Source organism: Nycticebus coucang, chromosome 17, assembly GCF_027406575.1.
Source record: "Nycticebus coucang isolate mNycCou1 chromosome 17, mNycCou1.pri, whole genome shotgun sequence".
In the NCBI taxonomy this organism is placed as follows: domain Eukaryota; kingdom Metazoa; phylum Chordata; class Mammalia; order Primates; family Lorisidae; genus Nycticebus; species Nycticebus coucang.
Window position 1 is genome coordinate 73502761 of NC_069796.1, and position 26357 is coordinate 73529117.

Consider the following 26357-nt stretch of genomic DNA (forward strand, 5'->3'; position numbering starts at 1 on the left):
TGTTGGACAGCGACGTTGGGGTGACCAGTGGGTGATTGTCTTAAGCTCAGTGTTCTTAGAAGCTAAAGCATCTGGACACGTATCCAGTCAAGGGTGGGATGAGCCCTAAGGATTTTTCCAAACATTATTGGATTAAAGCATTTTTATTAAGAGTCCTTAAGCAACCCCCTAACTACCATTGTTAATTTGCTAAGCCCTGCTATAATCACCAGAGCTGGAGTGTGTAAGGAAAATGTGATTGTGCAGTTTGCAGTGCATCAAATCCTGTGCTAAAGTTATGTGACTTTTATATCAATTTGGGGAGATTCATTTTTCCTCACTATAATTTACGAACCTCTTTTCATTGGCTGGGAATGCAATTTGCCAAATGGATTACATTTGGTACTTTATTTTCTCTTCATAGCTAGTTCTTATGTAATTTGTTTACAGTTCATCAGGCTCATTGGATGTGTAGTAAATCAGTAGGCAGCTCTCTCAGTTAAATGGTCAGGCTGCCAGTGGGAGTGGGGTGGGGTAGGGTGGGGTAGGGTGGGGAGGGCCCTTTAACTCATCATGAGCTCTGGTTTCTGCTTGCTGAGGTGGCTGTCCCCATTGAAGACATGCAGAAGATCCATCTGCGATTTATGTTTCGACACCGGTCATCTCTGGAATGTGAGTACCCTACCAAATGTAGTTTCTGCAGCTCCCCTAAGGGGGGAAGAATGAATAGCTGGGTGGCCCATGTAACATTGTCTTTCCTGACCTCACAATGCTATTTCCAGCTAAAGATAAAGGAGAAAAGAACTTTGCCATGTCCTATGTGAAACTGATGAAAGAAGATGGGACTACGCTGCAAGATGGATGCCATGACTTGGTCGTCCTCAAGGTACCATGAGTTCGTATAAACTCTGCCCTAATGGGGGCATAGGAAGCAAGGGGGTAGGTAGTATTAGAATTGCTTAATGGTCAACAGCAGGGACCCCAGAATCACACACATACCCTAGTTAACTGGCTGTGTGGCCTTTTATAAAATCTTGTTTTCTCTTGGCCTCTGTTTCTTTATCTGTGCTCTGTGTATAATTGTGAGGATTATGTGAGACGGTGCATACAAACAAGGCAATTTGGGGTACATAGGAGAGCTCTGTAAATGGAAAAGGTTATTGTTATATACAGACATGGGCTCTTGGCTCTGTAAGGACTGCTATGGGATGTGTAGAAGATCTACAGTGAACTTTTGAAAGGTACTTCACTGTAGCTAATTGAAAAATATTAGAATTTGGAGTCCTAATCTTGTTGCTGACTGAATATGGAATCATTTCACATGTCTGTCTGAGTCTTAGGTTCCTTTTTTAAAGTGGTCTAGCAATATTTATGATACCCTAATAAGATGACTCATGTGAAAGGACCATGTAAACTGTTAAAAGAGTACATATATGCACTATTTTTATATCATGAGATTTGGACTATTTTTGAGAAGTGGAGAAGTATTCACCGTGATCTTACCTGTGTGTTTCCTCCTGCATGCCCTCTTATGATAGCAAAATTAATCTACTAGCCCCAGGCTGGGCTGGATGCAAAGTGTGTGGCTATGAAATAGAGCATAGTTGAGTGGCCAGCGCAGAGATCAAACATTTGCCCTTGACTTTCTTAACCTTGTAGGATGAAATTACCCTTTTTGCCTATGTGTGCATGGCAAACAGCCTCATCAAGGCCTCATCACACAGTATTCTTCTCTGAATCTGATTTTGCTGGAAAACCTGTTATTGTCTGTGAAGCCTCTGTTTTCTCATTTATCACACTTTAGGGGAGTTCTTGGCTTGAAAGTCATTCTTTCACAAAAGACTGTGCAGTCCTCAGGGACAGAGGACCAGTTGCAGTCAATTTTGTGTTTACTCACTCCCATTAAGCCTCAGTTTCATCAACTGAGGATGATAACAGTACCTGTTTCATATGATGTGAGACTTAAATGAAATCAACTAAGGCATATAAAGCACTTGGTTCACCTCCTAGTGCAGAGTAAGATACATGTTATCTCCTGTAATGCCTACCTCTAATCATTCATTTCAGCATGCCAATGCACTTGTGTGCCTATCACTCTTCTATATGATACCCTTTATATGCATTATGCTATTTAGTTTGCTCTAGTATTCTAGGAAGGAGGAGTTAAGATTTTCCTCAATTTACACATTAAACTGAAGCTAAGGAACATATTCAAGATGACATGGACTTGTGAATGGTAGAGCAGGATCTAGGTCCCAGGATATTCTTACTTAGTGCCTTTGCCATTAACTTCTTCTGTAAGCTCAATTCCTTATCTTGCTGGTGGGCACATGTTATACATAACCTTAAATAAATTAGGGCTACTTAAAATGGCCTATCTAGCATTCTTCAGTTCCCTTTTTTGGCCATTAATGAAGTTCACAGAACCTTCAACTAGTTAATCAATTTTTATTAATGTAACTTTGGATTCTTGCCTATTTTGTGCAAAAACAGCCTTGCCTCACCAGCTGCTGTCTATTGCTTCTTTGATGATTTTCCTTATTATTTATGGTGCTCTCTACTTCAGAATGGAATTTGGCTACTGCAAGCTCTGCATAGCATTGGGAATGTAGCCTTGGCTTGGGGCAATAACCAAAGTGTTGTTTCCAGGGGGACAGCAAGAAGATGGAGGATGCCACCGCTTACCTGACTCTTCCTTCTTATCGGCACCATGTAGAAAACAAAGGGGCCACCTTGAGCCGGAGCTCCAGCAGTGTTGGGGGGCTCTCTGTCAGCTCCCGGGATGTGTTCTCTATATCCACTCTGGTGTGCTCTACAAAGCTCACCCAGAACGGTAATGGAATCATGAAGAGTTGTGTCTGGGGCATGTGTGTGCATGCACGTGTGTGTGTACATGCTCAGGGATGTCCTGATGTGAACAGTTCAGGCCAGTGTCAGTAATTCTGCATGTTTGGACTCTATTTTAGTGGGCCTGCTGGGTTTGCTGAAGTGGCGTATGAAACCTCATCTGCTACAGGATAATTTAGAAAAGCTGAAGATTGTGGATGGAGAGGAAGTGGTGAAGGTCAGTGGGACTTCCTTTTGTTCATCTTCATTCATCAGTAAGAGAAACTTCAATCATGGATGACTTCAGGGAAGAAATGAAGCATTGAAGGAGATAGAGCAACTTTTTCTCTGAAAGTGGGCACACTGTCCCAAGTTGCCATGAGGAATCTTCTATTGGGAAATCAGGGGGATGTCTTTATTCGATGAAACTGAATATTGAGCTGGGTGTGGTGGCTCACGCCTGTAATCCTAGCACTCTAGGAGGCTGAGGTGGGCGGATTGCCTGAGCTCTTGAGTTCAAGACCTGTCTGAGCAAGAGTGAGACCCCGTCTCTAAAAATAGCCGACCCAGTAGTCACAGCTACTTGGGAGGCTTGGGAAGGAGGATCACTTGAGTCCAAGAGTTTGAGGTTGATGTGAGCTGTGACACCATGGCACTCTACGAGGTGTGACAAAGTGAGACTCTGTCTCAAAAAAGAAAAAAAATGAATGTTGAGTGGCAGACAACTATGGTTTTGCTCAGTCTCAAGAATTAAATCAGCCTGGGTGTATATCTCTGCTCCCCCACTTGGCAACTTTTGTGATAATTTGATGAATGTGACATAGTTCTCAAGGTTGTTATGAACATTTGAGGTGGTAATATTTAAAAATTACCCAGAAATCTCTTACACATAGTACACAATAATTAAACTAAAGCTTATGAAACATATAAAGTTTAATAAATAATAACTGTTTTTTTTTGTTGTTATATGTCACTATATAGTAGTATGACCTCTTTGTACTACTCACACATAATTGTTAGGAAACAAGTATTCTTGGTTTCTGCTGTGTGGAGAACATTGTGTATTAAAGATGAGAAAGGTAAACACATCGTTTTGAATGAAACAAGCAGAAAACAATGCGAATGTCAGATGTATTATAGCATCCCCATGATAGTGGAGAAGATAAAGTGTCTGAAATGCAGGTCTAATTAAAGCAACCCTTCTTTCCAGCACTATGAATTGGGACGAGTGTTTCCTAGTTGTCCTGGTGATCTTGTTTCCCTCAGAAACTTGGTACAACCAGAAGCTCTGAGATTAAACATCTTTTTATCTTAGTTCTATATTTTGAGGGATTATAGGAAATATTGACCCGTCCCTTAGGAGGGAGGAGAATCAAGTTTTATTTAATTGCCCATACCTGGAGAAGCAATAGTAGAATTTCCAGATGCTTTAAATGTACACTATTGACCCACCTGCTTGGTTCAGCAGTAGCAGAGTAATTTCCCCGGACACTCCTTTCATAAGCTCTGTAGTCTTCAGATAGCTTCTCATGGGGCAGGGGTTCTTCTGTTGTCTCCCTTTTGCATTTTTTTTCCAAAGAAAGTTTGTTATTAAAGTACAATATATATATGAAGAAATATATATATTGAGAGAAGTTATGTGAAGAGTACAGCTCAAGGAATTTTTACATATATACTCACCTATGTAGTCACCATCCACCTTTAGATCAAGATACAGAGCATTTTTAGCACTACAGTAGGTTCCTTCTCAGTTAGTAACCCATTTTGCATAATGACTATCTTGACTACCATTATCACAGATGTGTTTTTGCCTGCCCTTGAATTCCAAAAGAATAGAGTAATAAGGAATGTACATTTTTGTGTCTGATGTCCTTCACTCAGCACAGTGCTTGTGAAAGTCATCCTCATTGCTGTGTGTGGAGGTAGTCTACTTTTTTGCATTAGCTGTTAGTATTCCCTAGTGTGACAATGCCACCACACATACATGCAATCTATTCTGCTGTTGATGGACAAGTTGATGCTCCAAGTTCTAGATCTTGTGAATAGCCCTGCTCTGGACCTTTTGAACATGGCATGTGGTAGATATGCTCTCATTTTCTGGGATAGACCTTCAGGAGTAGAATTTCTGAGTCACCTGTACTCTTTCTTTAATGAAACCTTCATTATTTTGTCCAGTTTCTCCAGGATACTCTGGATGCACTCTTCAACATCATGATGGAGCATTCTCAAAGTAATGAGTACGACATCCTTGTCTTTGATGCTTTGGTAAGAGAGAGGGGACAGTTGTTTAGTGACATTAGGCATGAATGCGTGCCTTGCTATGAGAGTACTGAGAACCCATGGCCCTTATGGTCCTTTTCATGAATTCTTTGGCGGCGTTGTAATGTTTGGCAACAGGACCAATTAATGAGATTCTATTTCCTTTTGCATGTTTCTAGTTCTTTTGAAAGCATAGGTAAAAGGAGAATTTCAATGCTAATGTTAGATCGACTCTGGTTGAAGGTATATGAGGCTAGATACTGCAAGTGGTCACTTAAGCTTTCTGTGAATGCTGGAGGCTAGTCCATGGCTAGGTTGTAAAGCACCTAAAATGGTTCCTTCCTCCTTTTACCTTCTTCCTCAAGTTCTCCAGCTCACCAGAGTCATTACACTCTTCCTGTCCACCCAAAGCCTTTCATGGTGGTAGACCATCCAGATCTTTGTTCCCTCAGTTTTCCCACATGGTGTCTTTCTCCTCTGGCTGTCACAATTTCTTAGTGTACTGTCAATATAAACATAAGAAACATCTGCATTAGAATATCTATACCCAATAAAGCCTTTATGTGTTGACTCTCAGTGTGATGGGCATTTCCGTTTTTAAACTTGGGAGATAAGTGTGGTTTAATCAAGTGCTTCCCAAGAGGATCTCCTAGAGTGCTAGCCCTACAGGAAAGATATTTCATGACAAAAAGATCCTTTGATAATTAATTCCAGGAAGTACTGAACATGGCATGACCCTTTTAGATATTCACAATGCACTTAGGTATAGTAAAGACTCTGAAAAGTTCTGTAGTAAAGAAAGGAGTCTAATGATGATAACCTGTTATTTAGCCACGAAATCCATTATAACATCATGCAATATATTTTATGAAATGCTTTTTGGGGAGGCACTACCTTAATGAAAAGGACTAACTCTATATTAGTGTGCTAACTCCCAGGTAAGAGAATTTGACAGAGGTTGAGTTATGCCAGGTGAATATGACTTTGTGCCCTGGGTTTGCCCCAAATATACTGATTCCTGCATCTTCCTCAGATCTACATTATAGGACTCATTGCAGACCGAAAATTTCAGCATTTCAACACTGTTCTGGAGGCTTACATTCAACAACATTTCAGTGCTACTTTGGCTTACAAGTAGGTAACTGTGCACATGGGGATTTCTTGTCTGCTTTCTACTTGCCCTGCCAGGATGCCTCGGGCACAGGAACTTGAGTTATTTCCTTTGTCATTAATCTGCATGAATTCTCCCTTTTCTAACAAATCCAATTCGTGCCTACGTTATTTGGATATCAATAAAATGATGCAAGACTCATAGGTTGGGATGAATTTTATAGTGGTGGCAGTTTGAGGAAGTGCTCATTCATTCATTCAGCCAGTCAACTACCATTGATTGACCAGTTACGTGGACTTGTGGTGGACACAAGATCCTAAGGACTGTAGAGAAAAAAGTGCTGTGCCAACTAGCTCATCTCTAACCCTTGGGAACTGAGGGTTAGAGATGAGAGATAATCCTGAAGGTTTGGTGGGTGCAAGTGTGTGAAGGGGCCTTGAATGGCAGGCCAAGAAGTTTAACATCTACCCTGCTGATAAAGAAAAAACAGAAAGTTTCTAAGCAAGGAAGTTCCATGATATAACAAGAACATTTTCTATAGAAAGCAAAAGCTGAAAAAGACATCATTGGCATCAGTTATTATTCCCACTTGTACCCCGATTGTGACTAGTTTTCCTAGTCAAAAGTTTTTATCTTTGCTCACAAATTTTTTCTTTGCTGGCTTGTTTTGTGGATAGGAAATACTTATTTATTCCTTGTAATAAATATATATATTTTTAAGCAGAGTTATTTTTATGCTTATAAATGAGTGAGTGAGAGCTTGGCTCTACCACCACCTTTAACCTTTGATTGAATGCTGTATAATTTACTGAGCAAACTAAATACCATGCTGTGGGCACAAAAGAAAGAAAATATTATCCTTTCTTCAGAAAATTGATGACAGTGCTGAAGACTTACTTGGATACCTCCAGCAGAGGGGAGCAATGTGAACCTATCCTAAGGACTCTGAAAGCTTTGGAATATGTGTTCAAGTTCATTGTTCGGTCGAGAACATTATTTTCACAGTGAGTACTTGTTACGTTGGAGTGATTTATTAGCTCTGCAATTTTTGTGGGATATAACAGTATTTTCACTGTTAGGAGAAACTTGTTTAAAAAATTATAACCAGCTGTTGCAGAATCAACCCAAGAATCCAACCTAGAGAATTATGAGTATGTAATGATTGTAACTTCTCAGTTCATTTGGGAGAAAAGGAAATCTTTAACATGTTGCAGAGTTATGTTTCATCCAATGAATGTAATTTGTGATTTGAGGCTCTTCTGTATTTAATCTAATATTCTTCACTTAATTTGAAATATGGGAACATTTTCCAGGAATCTATATTCAATGTTAGAGGGGTTGGGAGTGGGAAGAGCAGAGCTCAGGGAGTTTGACATTTATTTGGCTCTGGTAGATTATGTGTGGTAGATGAGCTGGTATTAGTGTTTGACCTGTCTGTCCTTGAAATCCTGGTAGCCAACAAGTGAGCTGATATGATAGAGCACTTTAAGAGATTTTGATGGTGATGGCCAGTATCACAGAGACTAGCGGCCGTTTTTTTTTTGTTTTTTGTTTTTTGTTTTTTTTTTAGGACCACTGCAATGGGGTCTTGCAATGGAAGAGAAAGATTGGGCTCAGCTCCCTCGCTGCCTTTTTGAAGGGCTTTGGAGATGGAGATATTAAAACATTTTCTATGAAAGAACAATTTGTATTCTTTAAATTCATCCTGGCTATAAGGAAAAGTTAGGTAGAGGATTGGTTGTGTATGTGATCAGGTTGGTTCTGTGTGATGGGAGATAAGAAAAAGCCATGTAAAGAATGTATTATCTTGGCTCTTGTTAGTGCAGATGAAGAATACTCAACAGAAACTGACTTAGAGAGAAATGGGACTTCATTTCATATCACTGAAACATCCAGGGGGTAGTTGGCCTTAGACATAGCCGAATCCAGATGCTCAGTGTCTTAGGGGGAGTTTTTATATCTCTAGATCTTGATTTTTCTTCCTTTTAGTTGATTTCCATCTGGGGCAAGTCTTGCAATGTAGAGGCCACTAGAAGCTACATATTCTACAAACTGAAGGAAACCTAGATTTTTTGTTTCAGCAAAATCCTATGCCAAGAACTGGTCCTGGGCCATGTGCTAAGGTGTTAATCAATTAAACAGTATGGCCAGGGGAATGCATATGCAGCCTTTGTAGTTGTGGTCACATGTATATCTTTGAAGCCATGGCTCAGGTATGGACTTGTTCTATTGGAGAGATGACTTCCTAGAAGAAAGTTGAATTCTATACTTGTCATTCTGATCATGACAAAGGATGGGCATCTACAATTTCATACTTGACAAGGCATCTGAAGTGCATAATCATTTGGGATTCTCTTAAAATAATCTTTGAGATTTTAGGTGTTGAGTAGAAAAACATGAGTGTCTTGAACCATGCCACAAAATATATTTGAATCATGCCACAAAACATGTTCCTTAGGTTATTCTAAAAGTGAAATATCTCTTCCAAATTCCTCTGGATTGCCAGTCGTTAAGTCTTGGGGTATTCTTTCAGAGATACTTGTCAGTGTTTTGAAAACCAATAGAAGACTCCAGTGAGTTTTCTTTTTGTTTGAGATAGAGTCTCACTCAGTCGTCCTGGATTGTGGGTTGTGGTGTCATCACAGCTCACGTCACTCTCAAACTCTTAGGCTTAAGCAATCCTCTTGCCTCAGCCTCTTGAGTACCCGGGACTGTAGGTGCCCACCACACTCCCGGCTAGGTTTTCTATTTTTAGTAGAGATGGGGTCTCACTCTTGCTCAGGCTGGTCTCCAACTCGTGAGCTCAAGCAGTCCACTCGCCTCTGCCTCTGAAAGTGCTAGGATTACACCTGTGAGCCACCAAACTTGGCCTCCAATGAATTTTCTAAAAGTTTAGTTTCTTGGAGAAATTCAAGGATTCAGATATCATAGTTCCAGGTTAATAGGTAAGCAGATCTTATCCCACCTTCTAAGAGAGAACGATCAATCCATAGGAAGAACATATTTCTATGCATAATATATTCTTTGACAGCTCTTCTGTTTTAGTTTATTGTATTGATCCCCCTTTCTGTTCTCTCTCCCTCCCTCGCTTCCATTTCCTCTTGTTTCGTCTTCCTAGTTTTTGTCTCTTCCATCTGCTGGAACACAGCACATGTGTACATTTGCTTTTACCTTCTCTTCCTCAAGGCTCATCTTGCAGAGCCCCTAACTCTTAAATTGGTATAGATTCAGTGCTGCTTAAATGCTAATTGACTTTTAGCTTGTTGAGGAGCAGGGCTGTATCCTCAGTATAGCATATGGAACGTCCCCTACCTTTGGTCAGAACAGATGTCCCTAAAGGAAACTAGGCCTTTTACATGAACAAAAATGTAGGCTGACCTTCAAAGAGGATCTAGGACTGCATGCTGGGAAAAGAGAAGTTTTGTATCTCATTCATTTAGGAATCTTACCAATAATCTGCTCTCTAGTGGAGCCTCTACAGAACCAGGAAGTGATCAGGGTATTTCCCCATATGGGGGGCATCTTATTTGGAAAACTAGAAAATAGAAGGTTCAACACTTTGAGATTTCCAAACCAGCTGGTGGGAAATCAGAATATAATTATTACTTTTGGGCTTATTGTGTCTGGTATTGTTTCTATTTCCTGTTACTCCTTTGTTCGCTTTCCCCATGTGCATAATTGCAGCTGATCTAGCTCCCATTAGCTGTTCCCTTGCCATTTGTTTGCATATACTACATGTGAACATTTGCCCAGGCTAAGGATTTTCCTGCATCCAGATGCACAATGCAGTTGGGTGAGGGAGGAAGAGAAGTTGTTTAGAAGGAGTGGAATTTTATTTTATTTTTTTCAGGATGATTCATTTCTACAGATAGCCAAAGAAAGTGAGGTTTTTTTTTTTTTTTTGTCTCCCATTCTTGTGTTACTAATTCCTGAGTCAAAGTCTGGGGCTGGTTTCTCCGATTGCACTCTTGTCTGTGCCATAGCTGCAAAGGAAGCTGGCAGAGCAGGTGCTAGCTTCTGCCACAGGGAGGAAGGCAGACTTAAAAGTGTAGAATATTCCTTAGTTGTAGGAAGTGTGACTATGACCAAGATCTGCTAGGCTTGTGGTAGAATGGCTGAGCCCTTTAGAGACAGAGAGCATAGCGAGGCACATTCGGAAAGAGTTAAGGTGATAATCTTCTAGACATTGAGCTTCTTTACAAAGCCCCTTGCAGTGTCTTTAATCTTGAAGCTCAGACAACCAGCTGAGCTGATCCCCAAGGCTTCTGAGCTTGTGGAATTACTTGGAGCCTGGAGTGGCTTATGCTTCCCTGTTCCATGTGATGGGCACTGAGCAGCTCCTCTTCCTACTGACCAGGCACCTAGAAATGAGAATGCAGAGCTTCTGCTGGGATGTTTCTGTAAGGTGGGAGATCCAGACATGGTGTTGCAACAAGATTTACTCCCCACTCTGTTCACCCTGTTCAAATCCTAGTGCTGCCCCAGCTATGACAGGAGGCTGTGTTGAGTGGTATTGTAAGCATGGTGTTCACGCTGGACGGACTGTGGAGGAAGTAATATTTTTATCCCTGTAAGTGCTTGGCTTAGTGAGTGACTCAGCCTCTCTGAGCCTCAGTTTTCTCATCTATAAATAGGGATAAACTTGTTGTTAATGTTTCGATGATGAAATGAGATTATATGTACAAAGTTCTCTATGAAATATGTGGTACTTATTCTAGAAATGGACTAAATGTTAACCGTTATCATGTTTTCACCTAGGAGAGGCAGCAAAGGTGCATATTTCTAAAAACACAGATTTAAATTATGAAGAGGAAGTTCTGTTGTCTTGATTCATGCTCAGAATTTGACTTCCTGTTCATGCTATCCTATTTATGTTTATTTTTTGGAGGTGGGGATACCTTTTATCAGCTGTCTTATGCTTTCTGAGGACCACAGTGTGGGACATCTTCTGGACCCATGAATTTCCCTTGGTCTGCTGCTGGCTCCTTTGGATGGGTCCTGGTTATGTTTGCTGCACTGTGGCCAGGCCCCTCGTCTGGCCAGAGCAGCCATCGTGCCCAGTTCTCTGGCCCCTGCTTGCTCTGCCTGTCTTTTCTCTGTGTCATGCTTTCTGCTCTGCTCTCCAGGCTGCTCATTCAGGTCTTGCCGCCTCCTCCTTTTGTATGTAATTCCAACCTCCTGCAGCTGCTCTGCCTTCCACAAACTCCTCTTTCACCACCCTCATCCCCACGCCCATTGATTACGAGAGGCTGTCAGTCTCCAGAGCCAGAATTCTGAGTCCAAATCCTACCACTACTATTTACTAGTGTTTATGATCTTGGGCAAATTATTTAATCTGCTTATGTCTCAGTTTCCTCATGTATAACACAGGCATAATCATAGTATTTACCACACGGGGTTATTTTGCAGGCTAAATGAGCTATTGACCAGTGCCCTGCTAAATAGCAAGTATCCCCAGTTATTGTTCCTTGCTGAGCAGAGTTCATGGGTCATCTCCAGCAGTCTTCACAACAGCTCCTCCGAGGGAGGACCACATCTTCTGACTTCTCCTGCCAGCCCTCAGTCACTCTGTGCCAGCCGCACTGGACTCTGTGGCTCCAGCTCCTGACGGAACGCCTTTGCCTTCTTCTCCAGATACCTGCCTGCTAACTCCCTATCTCGTCTTTGCTCAGACATCTCCTTCATTACGCTATTCAAAATTGCAACCCTTGCCCCAAGAGCTCCTAATCTCTCTCCCTTTTCATCTTTTTTCTCCCCATACAAGTGATCACAGCATACTGTGTAAAAATTATGCTTTTGTTTATTGCATCCTTCCTGTTAGAATGCCTCAGCACTGGGAACAGCGTGGTAGGTAGTAAGCACTCAGTGAGTATGCAGTTAGACACCATTTCTAGTTGCCTTTCATAGAAAAGGAAAGCAAGCCTTAGATTCAAATAGTCAAATGGCTTACAACTAGCAGAGTGGGATTTGCACTCTGTCTCATCCAGTTAAACAAATTTGAGGACCAGAACTTTTTTCTGAGCCATGCAAGTGTGAAGTCTGGTTGGCGAAGCTGAGGGGCTGTCCTGACAGAGAGCAGCTCCAGCTCCAGGGGCTGCTGAGAGGCTCCAGGCTGCGTAGGTCTCATGGTCCCATCCCTAAGCACAATAGGAATTCAGTAAAGGAAATGAGGCCTTGGGTCAGGGGAAGGCATCCTCATCATTATGGTGAAGCTGTTCAGGCTACTGTGACTTTATTCTTAGCCTCAGGGAATGAATAAAGAAAAGTTGATGTAGGGCAGGGCAGGTGAGCTCACACTCCTTGGAACAAGTCACTGGTCAGGGAAGAGAAACTGTGCTCTGCATCTGGATCGGGCTACAGCATCTGGAAACATCATCCTGCTTCCTCACCTGGGAGCCAAAAGGGGAAGGACTGCTAAGGTAGGAATGGGGCCACTGGCCTGCCCCAGGGGCTACCACCTCCGTAATAAGGGCATCTCAGGAGTGTGGTTCATAGCTCCAGCAAACACCTGCAGACTACCTGGCTCCACCCAAGGCTGGACGTGATTGCCCTTTAACTGCCTTTAGTGTCGAAACCAGGCACCAGTTTTCTAGTACTTTCCTTTGCCCTTTTTCTTCTTTTTTGCCTCTTTCTTTATTCTATACTCCCTTATCACTGCTACCAACCTGCACCTGCCCCCCCTGCCCCCAAGCTCAGTTTCTTCTTACATAAATAGTATATAGTGGTCATGAATATGTTAGGCAAAGATAGTGGGAATAAAGCTCTGGCATACTCAGCTTAGCCTGCAGTCCAAGGGAATACATAAGCCTCTGCCTTTTTAAACAAATGTGAATTTAACTCCAAGGTACTTGCCAGTATGATTTGTTTTCATTGTTCATGTATGAATAAATATTAAAATGTAATCATCTGTTTATGCTGAGCCTGGGCTGAAATGTCTGTCACAGTACGATTCCTGTTTCTCTTGCATGTAATTTGTTTGCATGTTAATGCCATTCATTCCTACGTAAGCCTCTGTTTTCGGTTTTGAATATAATTTCACTTTTTGATGACAGTAATGGCTTAGTAAACCGCACAATTGCTGTTAATGGGATTATTTTGAAATAACATTAACTTGGCATCAGATCAGGATGGAAGAGAAAACTGGTATAGAAAGGATATTGTTGAACAGTGACGTCTCTTTAATTTATTATCTATTTTACGAGTTGCTGCAGTGTCAAAGGGCGACTAATAGCTTATTTCTCACAAATGTATATGAAAGGGCTTTGTTAACTGTTAAGTAAGTTGCTGTTATTATAACATGAAATTGCGGATATGTGCAAACTTTTAAAGTTCCCATTCCCTATGGAAATGTTGGCAAGCATTTATTGAGCACCTATTGTGTACTAGGCTCTTTGTTAAGGGCTGGGACCTCTGAAATTAATAAGTCAGACTTTCTCAAATATTGGCAAAATAGTGGGCAAGAGAGATCTGCCTCCCAGCCATCAAATCCCAGTTCTCTGGGCTAAGTGATGATCAGTGATAGAATATCACGATGGAAGCTTACATGTGTGGCTCCTAGGAGGGCTGAGGGGTTTGAATGACAAACTCCATCTTCAGGGAATCGGTAATTCTTCTCAGAGAAGGTGATGTTTTAAACCAGACGTTGAATGGAATTTAAGAAGCCAGCCGGTGGGAGGAAAAAGAACCCTAAATTCTAAGCCCAACATGCATAAGAGAACTTTTAATTCCTCCCGCCTCTCTCTGGCAGCATTTATTTAATGTTACCCCGTATCACTTTTCACTCTACCTCACTTAATACAACAACCCTGCAAAGCTGAGGTATTATGTTCGTTATGCAAAGGAGGACGTACAGACCCAGAAAGGTACAGAAAGTGACTGTAGGTTACGCAGCTGGCTAGGCAGGGAGGGCTGTGACACCCACGCTGAGGCTCTTGGTGTCATGTTGTGCCCATGTGCGAATAGCATGTTTGTGGGGAAGAGAGGCTGGCAGGGGAGGCGGTGGTGATGGAGGAGGGTGCGTGAAGCTAGATTGTGAAAACACCTTTGATGCTGGACACGGGAGCTTGACTTCATCCTCCGAGCAAGGGGACTTCCATGGAGATGCTGCTTCATCATTAGAGCATGCAGTGGGTGACCCCGCAGATGCACAGACAAAGCCACTGGGATCAGATCAAAAAAATCAACAATTTATTTTATCCCAGATGAAGAAATTAAACTTTATAAACACTTAGAATTGTAAGGACATGGATATCATTTATGAATACACAAACATCTATTGAGAGTTATGCTTCAAATGAAAAAAAATATTTTTCTTATTGGGGCAGGTTGGAAACCACTGCTTTTGGCAGGGGGGAGTAATTAAGCTTCTAAATCAGGGAATTAATATGATTAGGTTCACATTTGAGAATGAGTTCTTCTGCAAAAGAAAGGTTACTTTGTAAGAAAGGGAAAGGCTGGATATGGGAGGTCAGTGAAGAAGCTATTTCAATAATCCAGGCAAGAGAACTTGAACTAAAGCAGCCCCAGAGGGACTGGAGGAGAGCAAAGGAAGGAGGTGAGGGTTTGTAGGAGGTGGGATCACCAGAACTAATGGCACATGGGCGTAGAATTGAAGGAGTCCTGTGATCTGACTCTGAACTTTCGGGTGCGTTTGACCTGACATTGCAAGCCAACATGGCCAGTAGCAGGTTTTTATAGTGTGTGTAGTTTGGGACATGAAGTGTTTGAGGTGTTTATTGGCGCAGCCAGATGGAAATGCACAGCAGGCACTTAGATACAGAATAGAAGTTCAGGAGAGCAGAGAACTGAGATACGGTGTGGGTAGAAATTGATCCAAAGAGGTATTTGGAGCTATAGCTATAAAACTGAGAAGGAAACCTGAGGAATTAGCCCATTGAAAGGATGGAGAAAGGAAGGTTCCATTAAAGGCTGGATCAGGGCCACAGGAGAAACAGCAGGAAGGAATGATTCCAGAAATCTGGAAAGGGAGTATTTTAGGTGCACGTGAATTCCCACATTGGGATTGTTCTTTGCCAGGGTGCAATCCTAGACTGACTTCCCCTGCTGATCCTTCAGAGCCTGGGCAAAGTGTTCCACGCCCCACTCACAGGGTGGCATAAGACACTGGTCTTGTCCATTCCCGTGTCCCTTTAAATGGCTTAATTCTGCAGAACAAGATGCTATGCCATGTTGCAGGTAGTTAAAGGAGAAGCTGCAAGAACACAAGGTATTCATTCTTCCAGGTTGGACCATTAAATGATTTCCTTTGCTTGCTACCTCCCTGTTAGAAGTCAGAGTTAGCTTGCTGGCTGACCCCCTGCCTGGGCGCCCAGGTGGCTACTGCTGCCAAAATCTGAGGCTGGCAGTTCCTTGGAGAATGAAGAGCAATTGACTGAGTAAATATGTAGTTTTAGGAGATAAGATTGCAAATCCCCTGTAACTAAATATGAACATGGCAGATAAGAAAGGTCTAGTTTGCCAGAGGGGTAAACTCACCGCACTAACACAATTGTCAGGGACTCCCGCCAAGTGGAATTGGAATGACTAGATATACTTTGTGATCCTTGTCAAATGCACTCGAGGCAGGCATCACCCTGAAGTCGAATTTGTTTCTTTAGTAGAAAAGCACATACCACTCATGTGTTGGGGCTTGCTGTTTACTGTGTCTTTGGGTAGAGGGAAGATTGAAAAGGACTTAGTCATGACCACATGTGGTCACTGCCCTTCAGGGCTCTGAACTTGTCCTTCTATCTGCCCATTCTGCTTCTTTAATGTAGCCTGCCATGGAGACACATTGATTTCTTTCATTCATTTAGTCATCCATTTGCTTAGTAAACCTTTTCGAGTCTTTGTCTAAGTTCTATGCTAGGATAGTATAGTGAACAAGAGAGGTGTCATCTCTGCATCAGGCTGCCTTTGTATAATACTGGGAGGGACAGGAAAAAAGAGAAACAAATAAACCCAAGGAGTTGAAAACTACATAAATGCCAGTGAAGGAAATAAACAAGTGTGTAGGGGTACAGTGGAGTGGTGCTGAGAGGAGGCTCTGCAGCCAGACCGACTGGGTTTGAATCCCAGTGACTCTGTGACCTTGAGCAAGTCACTTCACCTCTGTGTCTAATGCGGGGATTGCCTTAGAGGGATTTGTGAGGATTCTGAATAAGGGACATTTAAGTGAGATGTGAAAGCTGCAAATGAACAAGCCATGCAAGGCATGGGTGGAAGGAAGGAAGGAGGAATCTGTGGGAAGAAGAGTGTGAGCAGGTGCTCTCAAATAAAGACAAGGTCGGAGTTTTTTCGGAAAGCTGGAGAAGACTAACGAGGCTGAAGTATAATAAGCAAAGGGGAAGAATAGGAGAGAGATGAATTTTATTTATTTATTTATTTATTTATTTATTTATTTATTTTTTGGTAGAGACAGAGTCTCACTTTATGGCCCTCGGTAGAGTGCCGTGGCCTCACACAGCTCACAGCAACCTCCAACTCCTGGGTTTAAGCGATTCTCTTGCCTCAGCCTCCCGAGTAGCTGGGACTACAGGCGCCCGCCACAACGCCCGGCTATTTTTTGGTTGCAGTTTGGCCGGGGCCGGGTCTGAACCTGCCACCCTCGGGGCCGGCGCCCTACCAACTGAACCACAGGCGCCGCCCCGGAGAGAGATGAATTTTGAGAATGAGGTGGAGGCTACCATGGAGGGATTGTCCCAAGTATGTTGCTAAGTCCTCAGAGGGCATCTAACTGAAAAGTGCTTGCCTGTGAGGTGGCACCCTGTAATGCTCAGATGGCAAGAAGGGCTTGTGCCCTGAGCCACCTGTGTTTCATAAGCCCTGCAGGCCTCTTTGGTCACTTCTTGTAAGATATGCGTGAGATAAGTTGTTCCTTCTTTAATAGGGTGGGCATGCTTTGTGCTTCCTCCAATCAGTTAAGTAATCCCTAGAGCTCTCCTTGCAATCGCTCAACTCTGTTAAACATGATTGTTCTGCAGTCACATTTATTGGTTTTAAAAGCTATTTGTGTTTTTGCCACTGTGAAGTTTTGGTTGTGGTTATGGACAAGTTTCTTTTTTTCAGGTGTATGATTATAGTCATTTCTCAGTTCTCTGTTAACGTACTTGTCTGAAGACCCACGTTGGCCAAAGGAGCAGGTGCTGTCAAAAGTCATTTGACGTGACCATTAGAATGCACCATGCAGGGGTGTACCCTGTGCTTCTGCTGTTTCTCAGAAGAGTGTGCTTCTGCAGGAAAATTTGCTGGACCGAATACTATTATTTATTTTCTCCCGATTTCCTGTCTAATGGGTATTCTTTTTTTTATATAATTATAACCTATCTTTATTTTTCACAGTTTCATAACTCATCTGAAATCTACATAATTACCTCTAAATATCTCTCTCCACTTAATTTTCCATATTTTCCATGATGTATACTCTTCCATTTTACCATTTTGGGAAGCATTTAAGATAAAAACATTGCAGGCTTGGTGCCCATAGCTCAGCGGTTAGGGCACCAGCCACATGCACTAGGGCTGGTGGGTGTGAACCTGGCCGGAGCCTGCTAAACAAACAACAACAACAACAACAACAACAACAAAAAAAAAAATAGTCGGGCGTTGTGGTGGGCAGCTGTAGTCCCAGCTACAAGGGAGGCAGAGGCAAGAGGATCACTTGAGCCCAAGAGTTTGAGGTTGCTGTGAGCTGTGACGCCATGGGATTTGAAGGTGAGGGATTTCAGGGTCAAAATGAAAGGGTGGGATTTCAGGGTCAAAATGAAAGACTAAGAAGGAAAAAAAAATGTTAAATCAATTTGTTTCAATGGTGCATGGGGTAGGGAATAGTGAGAGGTAGTCCTCCTAATAGGCAGGCAATAAGGAGATAAAATGGGTATTCTTGTGGACAGAGTAAGCCTCATGTCTTGGGTACCATAGGGGTGATAAAAATAAAAAGGTGCCTAATAATTAAGCATATTTTGTGAATAAGCCACAGATAACATGATAGTATGAGCCACACTGTTTCATACCATGGAAACCCCTCCCTCCCTCTGGAAACACTTTCTTCCCTTGACTTCTGTAACACTTCCTCACGCTTCTCAGACCACTCTGTTATCTCTCTTTGGGGTCCCACATGCTCAGACTGGTCTTCTCCTGTCATTCAGTTCCCACTTAGGTGAACACATTCAACCTCCCTGCTTTGGTTACCACTTCTATGCAGATAGCACAGACATCCAGGACGACCCCTTCGCCAAGTTCCGGATCCAAATATGCAATCATTTACTTGATATCTCCTTCATAGGATCTTACGGGCAATTCAAAGTTAGCAGATCCAAGACCAAACTCATGATGTGCCCTACCTCACTGACCCACAGTCCAACCTTGTCACCTCTTCAGTGTCTCTCAATGAACCCACATCTCCCCTTCCTGGCTACCAGCTTCCTACTCCAAGTTCTCATCATTCCACACCTGCACGATCATAGGGATTTTTGGATTTCCTAAACCGACAATGATAACATCAGTAAATGCCCGACGTTTCATTTTCTTTCTAATACCAAGTCTTCTTCTCCCTATCTTGTATACTGGCAAGGATTCTAGGTCAGTGTTGAATAGAGATGGTGTTACAAATGGTACTTTGGATTTTTATTGTAGATGTTTTTTATCAGCTTACGGGAGTTATTAATGATGTTCATTATGAAGCGATAATAGATTTGAATTTATTATTATTGAATTTATTATTATCAAATCTGAGATTTGAATTTATTTCTACCTGCTCAGCTGAACCTCCTCCCCACCACCCTATCTTTTCTGTCCCTTTTCCCCCCTTTTTTCTTAGATTGCTTTCAATTTTTTCAACCACTTTTTTCCCCTTTACTAGTTTGAAAGTCACATTTTATATTCAATGCTGCTAAATGACTACCTAGATATTTTATCATACATATTTAACTTAATAAAGTTTAAAGTTAATACCCTATAACATTCCCCTGAATAATAAAAGGAAGTTAGAAGGCTCTGTCTCTTTATTCTTAAATATTATGCTAGGATTATGCAGCATTTTGGTTTTATATTTTAAAAATAATTTCCTGTGTTAGGCATTATTATTGTTTTAAATAGTATTTGTTTAGGTTTTTACTAATAAAATTTCATCAGCATTATCATACTGTACACTTAAAATAGTTAAGATGGTTAATTATATTTTAGGTTTTTTAACAACAATAAAAAATAAAAGTCTATAATTTCTCCTTCTTTTACCTTATCCCTTTCATATTTGCTTTTCTTCTTTTTGAAGTAAATCTTTTAGAATTAACTTTAGTAAGTCCTATTGGTAAAATCACCTCTCAAATTCAGTTATCTGATTTTATTCTGAAACTTGAAAGGAAGCTTTTCTAGCTGTAGCTTTACAGCTCTTACTGTTGGTTTACTGTCTTCTGCTGTTAAAGTTAGCTGTCAGCCTTACTATTGTTTCTTTACAAGCATTCTGCTTTTTTCTGTCTGGTGGCTTTTAATATCATCTCTTTATCTTTGATGCTCTGCAGTTGTACTATGGTGGACTAACCATGGTAAATACAACTAAGGGTGATTGTATTTATGCTACTAGACTTTCCTTTTCTTAGATTTAAAATTTTGAATATTTAATACCAATTCAAAAACAGTTCTCATTCTCATCTTGTTTAATATTTGCATTTTCTGCATTCATTCTTTCTCTGAAATATCAACCAAAGTATATTGACCTTCTAATATTCTCCAGGTCTCATAAACTCTTTTTCATATTTTCTTTTTGGGGGTAGGGGTGAGGCCTAGTCATTCTGGCTAATTTCTTTGATCCTATTTTCCAGTTCACCACATTCTGTCTTTAGCATTGTCTAATATGTTGTTTAATGCATATACTGAGATTTTCCTTTTAATTATATAATTTATTTTCAAAAATTATATTTAGTTCTTTCAGATCTAACTTGTCATTTTTATAATGTTTTGTTTCTTGATCACCTTTTCAAGCATTCTTTTTATATTTTGAGGCGTATTAAAGGTGTTGATTTTATATTCTTATATAATTCCAGTAGGAGAAGTTTTTGTGGGTCTGATTATATTGTGCCTGTTTTTGGTGGTCTTGCATCCTTATTCATTTGTTGTGATTATTATTTCCCAAAGCTAATTTTGGGGGGAGCTGTATCATTTGTTATGTATATTTTTAGTCTTCAATTAAAGTTTTTATTTTCTTCCAAAGAAAATCAGAATTTCCCGCTTTCATTTATTAGGGGAACTACAAACCAGAGACCTCTTTAAGTTAAAATTTCAGTTTGTGGATGCAAGCAAGCAAGGAACATGAATTTGGAAAAAACAAAAAGCAAAAGCAAAACATAAGTGAGGACTGGTTTGTGGTTACAACTTCTTTTTTTGGCTGGGTACAATATGTGCCTGTAATCCCATCTACTTAGGAGGCTGAGGTAGGAGGATCACTTGAGGGAAGGAGTTTGAGGCTAGATTGGGCAACATGGTGAGACCCCGTCTCTGTAATAAACAGAGAATTCTCAATGAAGACATGTTTTGTTTCTACTCACAGAACCAAAGACTGGTGGTTTCTTTATTGTTCCCTTTTGTACAACAGGTTGATTTCTTTTCTTCCTTTGTAAAGAAGATGCAACAACCTGGGAAACCAGCTTTATGTGAGGGTCTGCAATACATGAGCCCTACAATTTATCTCATTTCTTCTATTCCCCAACTTGCCATCAAAGTTGAAATTTAAGATCACCACGGCTCAGCAGATGCCTTCGAGACAGCATTGCTCTGAAGTACGAAGAGTCCCACTTTGATCTGTGTTTGTCCTCTGTGGGTTCCTTACATTCTTGACAGTTCAGGGATTCATTTTGGAAGTGCAGCTTTAGTTGTTGTTTCCACTGAGAGGTTTCCTGGTTTCCTGGGGTGTTTTGTCTGCCATACTGTCAGAAATAGAAGTTTTTAAACTTTATTCTACCCTGTAACGGGAGTGATTGTTCCACAGTTCAAATTGGATTAGGATACTCTCCTTAAATCCTCTTGTTATTCCTCTTAGGAAATAATTAAAATTCCTTATTATTCCTCTTAGGACAAAGACAAAACCTAATGTGGCCTGCAAGGGTCTGCTGTGCTGGCACCATGGCCCCTGTGGCCCCTGCAGTCCCCTTCCCCCCCTCCATCTCCCAGGCTCCCCCCCACCCTGCATTCCAGGGCCTTCACAAAATCCTGATTCACTCAGCTCCCTCTTGCTGTGGGCCCTGTGAGCTTGCTGTTCCTGCAGCCCTGAATGCCCTTCTCTCACCCTCTCACCTAATTTTCTCTTATTTGCCTGTCCTGTGTCACCTCAAGTTGCCACTTCTTCTGAATTTTCTGGCTAGGTCAAATCTCCCTATTTTACATTTTTATTGCCCATACATTCTGGGCAATTTTCTGGCTAGGTCAAATTTCCCTATTTTACATTTTTATTGCCCATACATTCTATCTGTGTCAATTTTTACTTTACAAATTCTTTGACAGCACAGTGATTGGTGCGTAGCAGGTGCTCAAGAAAATTTTGTTAGTTGAATAAATGATCATATGGAAACCCTATGTACACCTGTTGCAACCAAGTAAAAGTTGTTGTAGAATTCAGACAGTCCTTTACGTTTTAGATTGCTTCCTGGGGTAACTTGATTATGCTTTTCGTTTGGTTTCAGGCCAGGTGTGCACAGCTGGGTCAGTGGGGTCTGGTAACAAAAATGCGTCCCTGGATTTTAAAGTTGCCGTGTGTGGGTCAGGGTCCCTCCTCTTTATCAGCATTTCCTCCTCTGATAGGATTTCACATAATAATCTATTACCTTCTGACCATAATAAATATTAGAATGTGGCCTCTCCTAAGCCTTCCAAGCCAACACAGTGCAGAACGGTAAGGCTTCTGTCCTGGGTTACACTGCAGCCTTTGTCTTCTCTGTATGTGGAACACTCAGCTTTTCTGAGCCTGGGCTTTTGCCACTGACTCCCCACTTTAGAAGGCATCTCTGGGGCAGGAGGAAAGTGTGCCTCATAGCTAGCCTGCACATAGTCTCGTAGTCTGGAAATCTAAAGATGGTAAACAGTCCATCTTTTTAATATGTAGATGCTTCTCAAGTTTAAAAAAAAGTGCTCTTGCAGCCTATAACTTCTAAAGGACCTTTAACTTGGCATTTATTCTTTCTTGGATCCAGCAACAACACATTACAGACCTGTTTCATGCATTCACACCTCATGGCAACCTCAAACTCTAGGGCTTAAGCGATTCTCTTGCCTCAGCCCCTGAGTAGCTGGGACTACAGGTGCCTGCCATGATGCCCTGCTATTTTTAGAGACCGAAGTCTCACTCTGGCTCAGGTTGGTCTCGAACTCGTGAGCTCAAGCAATCCATATACCTCAGCCCCACCGCAGTTGGCCTTACATATACTTCATTTTTAATTTTACATTTGTAAATTTGTTTTCCCAACCCTGAAAATATTGGTTCTAACCATAATATTATTGAATTGCAAAGTTATAGGGAAGCTATTTTGTTACATTAGAAGATTGGGTTGCAAATTCAAATACTGAGGGGCCAGGCAGCCAAATGAATAAATTAAGCTTGTTATGAGAACCATCAGAGAAAAGTGGGGGCTGACAGACTGGACAGCACATATCCCACCCTGTGGAGGCATGTGGGTCTTGGTGCTAGCTGATTTTTGCCAAAAGGAAATGCAGGCAGAGGATTGCTTGGTTTTTCCATTAAAAGAGAATATAAATCCAAATATATTATGTGAAATTATTTAGCTTTTAAATATCAACAGTTAATTCATAGTCTCATACTCTGGAAATCTAAAGATGGTAAACAGTCCATCTTTTTAATATGTGGATGCTTCTCAAGTTTAAAAAAAATGCTCTTGCAGCCTATTACTTCTAAAGGACCTTTAACTTGGCATTTATTCTTTCTTGGATCCAGCAACAACTCATTACATACCTGTTCCATGCATTCTGCGCTATAAGATTCTTTTTAAGCATCTCAGTTGAAAATGAAGGTTTGTGTCTATTTCAAAATGAGTTGAAGTACTTGCCCAGTGGTAGAGGTTTGGTTGCATTAACAATCAAGTGTTTACCCAACACATATTTATTGAGTAGATCACTAAACTAGGTACTAGGGGTACAAGTGTGAATTGGACAGACTAGTCTTCATGGAAATTCTAGTCTAGTTGGGAAGAGAGTCATTAAGCAGATAACCATGTGGGTGCAGGTCAGATCACGGGAAATGTGTGTGAAGTGCTTTCAGAGCACATAGTAAAGAGATCAGCCTTTGTCAGGGAATCAAGGGAAGCTTCTCTGAGGAAGTGTCATCTACTCTGTGAACTGAAGGATGAGCAAAAGTTGGCAGGTGAAGAGGGAGGTGTGATAAGCAAAAATAAAGCCCAGGGGTGCTCCCTGCAATGAGGAAGCTTGATCCAGTGAAAGTGTGGAAAGGCGAGGGTGGCTGGAATTCAATGACCAAGGCACATAGCAGCTAGTGATTGCCCAGATGGGTGAGAAGAGGCTAATCTGGAAGAGCCTTGAATGCCAGTTGGGCCATGACATCTAAACATTACCTTAGGGAAATGGGGAGCTGGATATTGTGAAATATATATTTGGTCTTTGACCCCTTTTCCTGTCATGTAACGCTAAAAATCTTTGGGATTTCTAAAATGTTGTCTTTATGTATGCAAATGAATTTGCTGATAGTTGGCAGCCCCTAAGTAGCTTCATGTTGGGACTAGTCACTGGAAAGACCAAGGCAAGTTTCAAGGGTTGAGACTTTCAGCCTCACCCCCCACCCCAACATCATGGGAGGAGAGATGGGCTGAAGGTTAAGCTGATTACCAGTAACCAATGATTTAATACAGCATATCTGTATAAGGAAGCCTCCGTACAAATCTAAAAGGGCTGGCATTGGAGAACTTGTGGACAGCTGTACACATGGAGGTTCCTGGAGGGTGGCGTACATGGGGAGGGCATGGAAGCTCTGCACCCCCACTCCATTCCTGTAACCCTTGTAATACCTTTTATAATAAACCCTGGGTTCTGTGAGGTGCTCTAGCAAATTAAACCCAAGGAGGGGTCACAGCAACCCTAACCTATAGCTGCTGGGTCAGAAACATAAGTAAAACAGCATGGGGCTTGCCCTTGGCATCAGAAGGAGGACAGCCTCGGGACTGGGCCCTCGTGGGACCTGATGCTATCACCAGGTAGGTAGCATCATAATTGAATTGGAGGACACCAGCTACTGTGCACTGCAGAATGGCCCACTTGCTTGTCGTGTGGGGAGAAATCCCCCCACCTTTGGTCACAGAAGTCTTTTGTGTTGATTGCTGAGGTGTGAGAACACAGGGAAAACAGTTGTATTTTTTCCACTCAGGAACTATGAATGGATTTTAAACAGAGATATGGTGTAAACACAATTGTGCTTTTAAAAAGATCCCTCTGACCACTGTGTAGAAACTAGAGAGAAAGTAGTGTGAGAGAGGAACAGGACACTGGTTCAGAGACCCCCAGAGGTGAGAGATGGTAGAGACTAGGTCAGTGGTGGTGCTGATGAAGGCAGAGGGGGTGAATGTGTTTGGAGCGCGGTAAATGGGTCTTAAGGACTGAACGACATTTAAGCTTTTCACAGTCCACCTCTTCATACCCCAGGTCTCTGACTTGGGTGCTTATAAGGCCACATCCTGTGTTGGAAGCTAGAGGGTGAGCTAGAGGGTGAGGCTTGGTTTTGGAGAATTGGACAATCAACATATTCTGTCCTGACTCTGACGATAGAAGCCAGATAAGAACCCTGCAGGTCGACCTCAGTGGTAAATAGCTGGGGAATTAGGGCCCAGAATGGAGTGACCAACTAACCCTCATCATGAATGATGGAGTCAGTCTGGAATTTACTCCTGGGCCCCGGACTGTTGCTCCCTCCATCACACTGGTGCTGCCCTCCACCAGGCCTGGCATGCCCTCAGCCTCCTGCTGTCCACAGGGGTCTCCATTAACACAGCCTCCATGTGTTTGAACTCTGCATGTCCTAGGGTCTTTCCAGATTTCAAAACAGAAGGATTTTACTACACATGTATTTTTAAAACTGGCACCATTAGTAAGGCAGATGTTAAAAATTGTATTTAACTACACACACCAAATGTCGAGGTTCTCAGTGGAAGAGCAGGAAGCTTGGGTTTAATTATCCTTCTCAGGAAACCAAGGCAGCAGAGGACAAAGTTCAATGCTCTTGGCATGACCGCAGTTTTAGAGTAATAATAACTTGGCATTTCTTGGGCAATTGTCTCTCTAGCTCCCGTCTGTTGCAGAAATAGGAGGTAGATTTAAAAAACCAGCATCTCTATTCTGTAATTGTAGAGGGAAAACTGCCTCTGGTTGTTTGACCTTGAGTTAGAATCCCTGGCCTCAGACTCAGTACCCATGCGAGAATGAAAAAATTCAGGAAAACCTTTGGGGAAAAGGATTGCAGTAGGAATGTGCTGGAGGGCAATAAATATGGACCCCAAAGAAAGTAGAGCTCTCTATTTAAAATTAAATATAATGTTTGTTTAAAAATTAGACTATAAAATAAATATGTATAATGGAACTATTGTTACATACAATCTCTTTTCTAAGAGATAACTGAATTGTCAATTTAATGTATAGACTTCTGGATTTTACTGATTTTGCGTGCATGTGTGTGTAACCATTCTGTGACTTAATGTTTTATCACTTAGGATATTCATGGAAACCTCCTTGCCTATTAAAAAACTAAGGGAAGAAATCATAAGGGAAATAGTTAAAACCTCATTTCTTCTTGTCTTCCAAACTTTTAGGTCAACTGGGCCATAGAAGGATTCTACTGAATATTAGCTTCTCTTTCAAATAGATGATTCAATACAATCGAATTTTTGTCTGTATGTCTTGGAAGCATGTTGGGGGATGGAAAGAAAGAAAGATTGGGGGGGGTGGGGAAGAGAGAGAGAGAGAATTTCCTTCTATTTTTAGGGACGTTGTTTTGGGAACATTCAATTTCTAATTATATTGAGGGACAGGGAGAACCCTGAATACCATTTTTCATGCTAATAGAGAAATTTACTTAAGTGAAGAATTATGCAACTTACTCCTTCTTGCCAAATTACATAAAGTCTGCTGCTCCTCTGAGTAGAATGAAGGATGGCCTGGGGCATACATCACATGCTATCCA

General features: G+C 41.5%; 1 protein-coding gene across 1 annotated transcript in view; it reads left to right on the forward strand.

The window, feature by feature from the left end:
* Positions 1-26357, forward strand: part of DOCK2 (dedicator of cytokinesis 2) — a 466833-nt gene that overhangs the window by 72086 nt on the left and 368390 nt on the right. The window contains exons 16-22 of the mRNA XM_053566743.1: positions 579-651; positions 762-865; positions 2629-2812; positions 2946-3043; positions 4981-5070; positions 6098-6198; positions 7045-7179. Of these exons, the coding sequence (XP_053422718.1) occupies positions 579-651; positions 762-865; positions 2629-2812; positions 2946-3043; positions 4981-5070; positions 6098-6198; positions 7045-7179 (785 nt within the window). The remainder of the gene's footprint in view (positions 1-578; positions 652-761; positions 866-2628; positions 2813-2945; positions 3044-4980; positions 5071-6097; positions 6199-7044; positions 7180-26357) is intronic.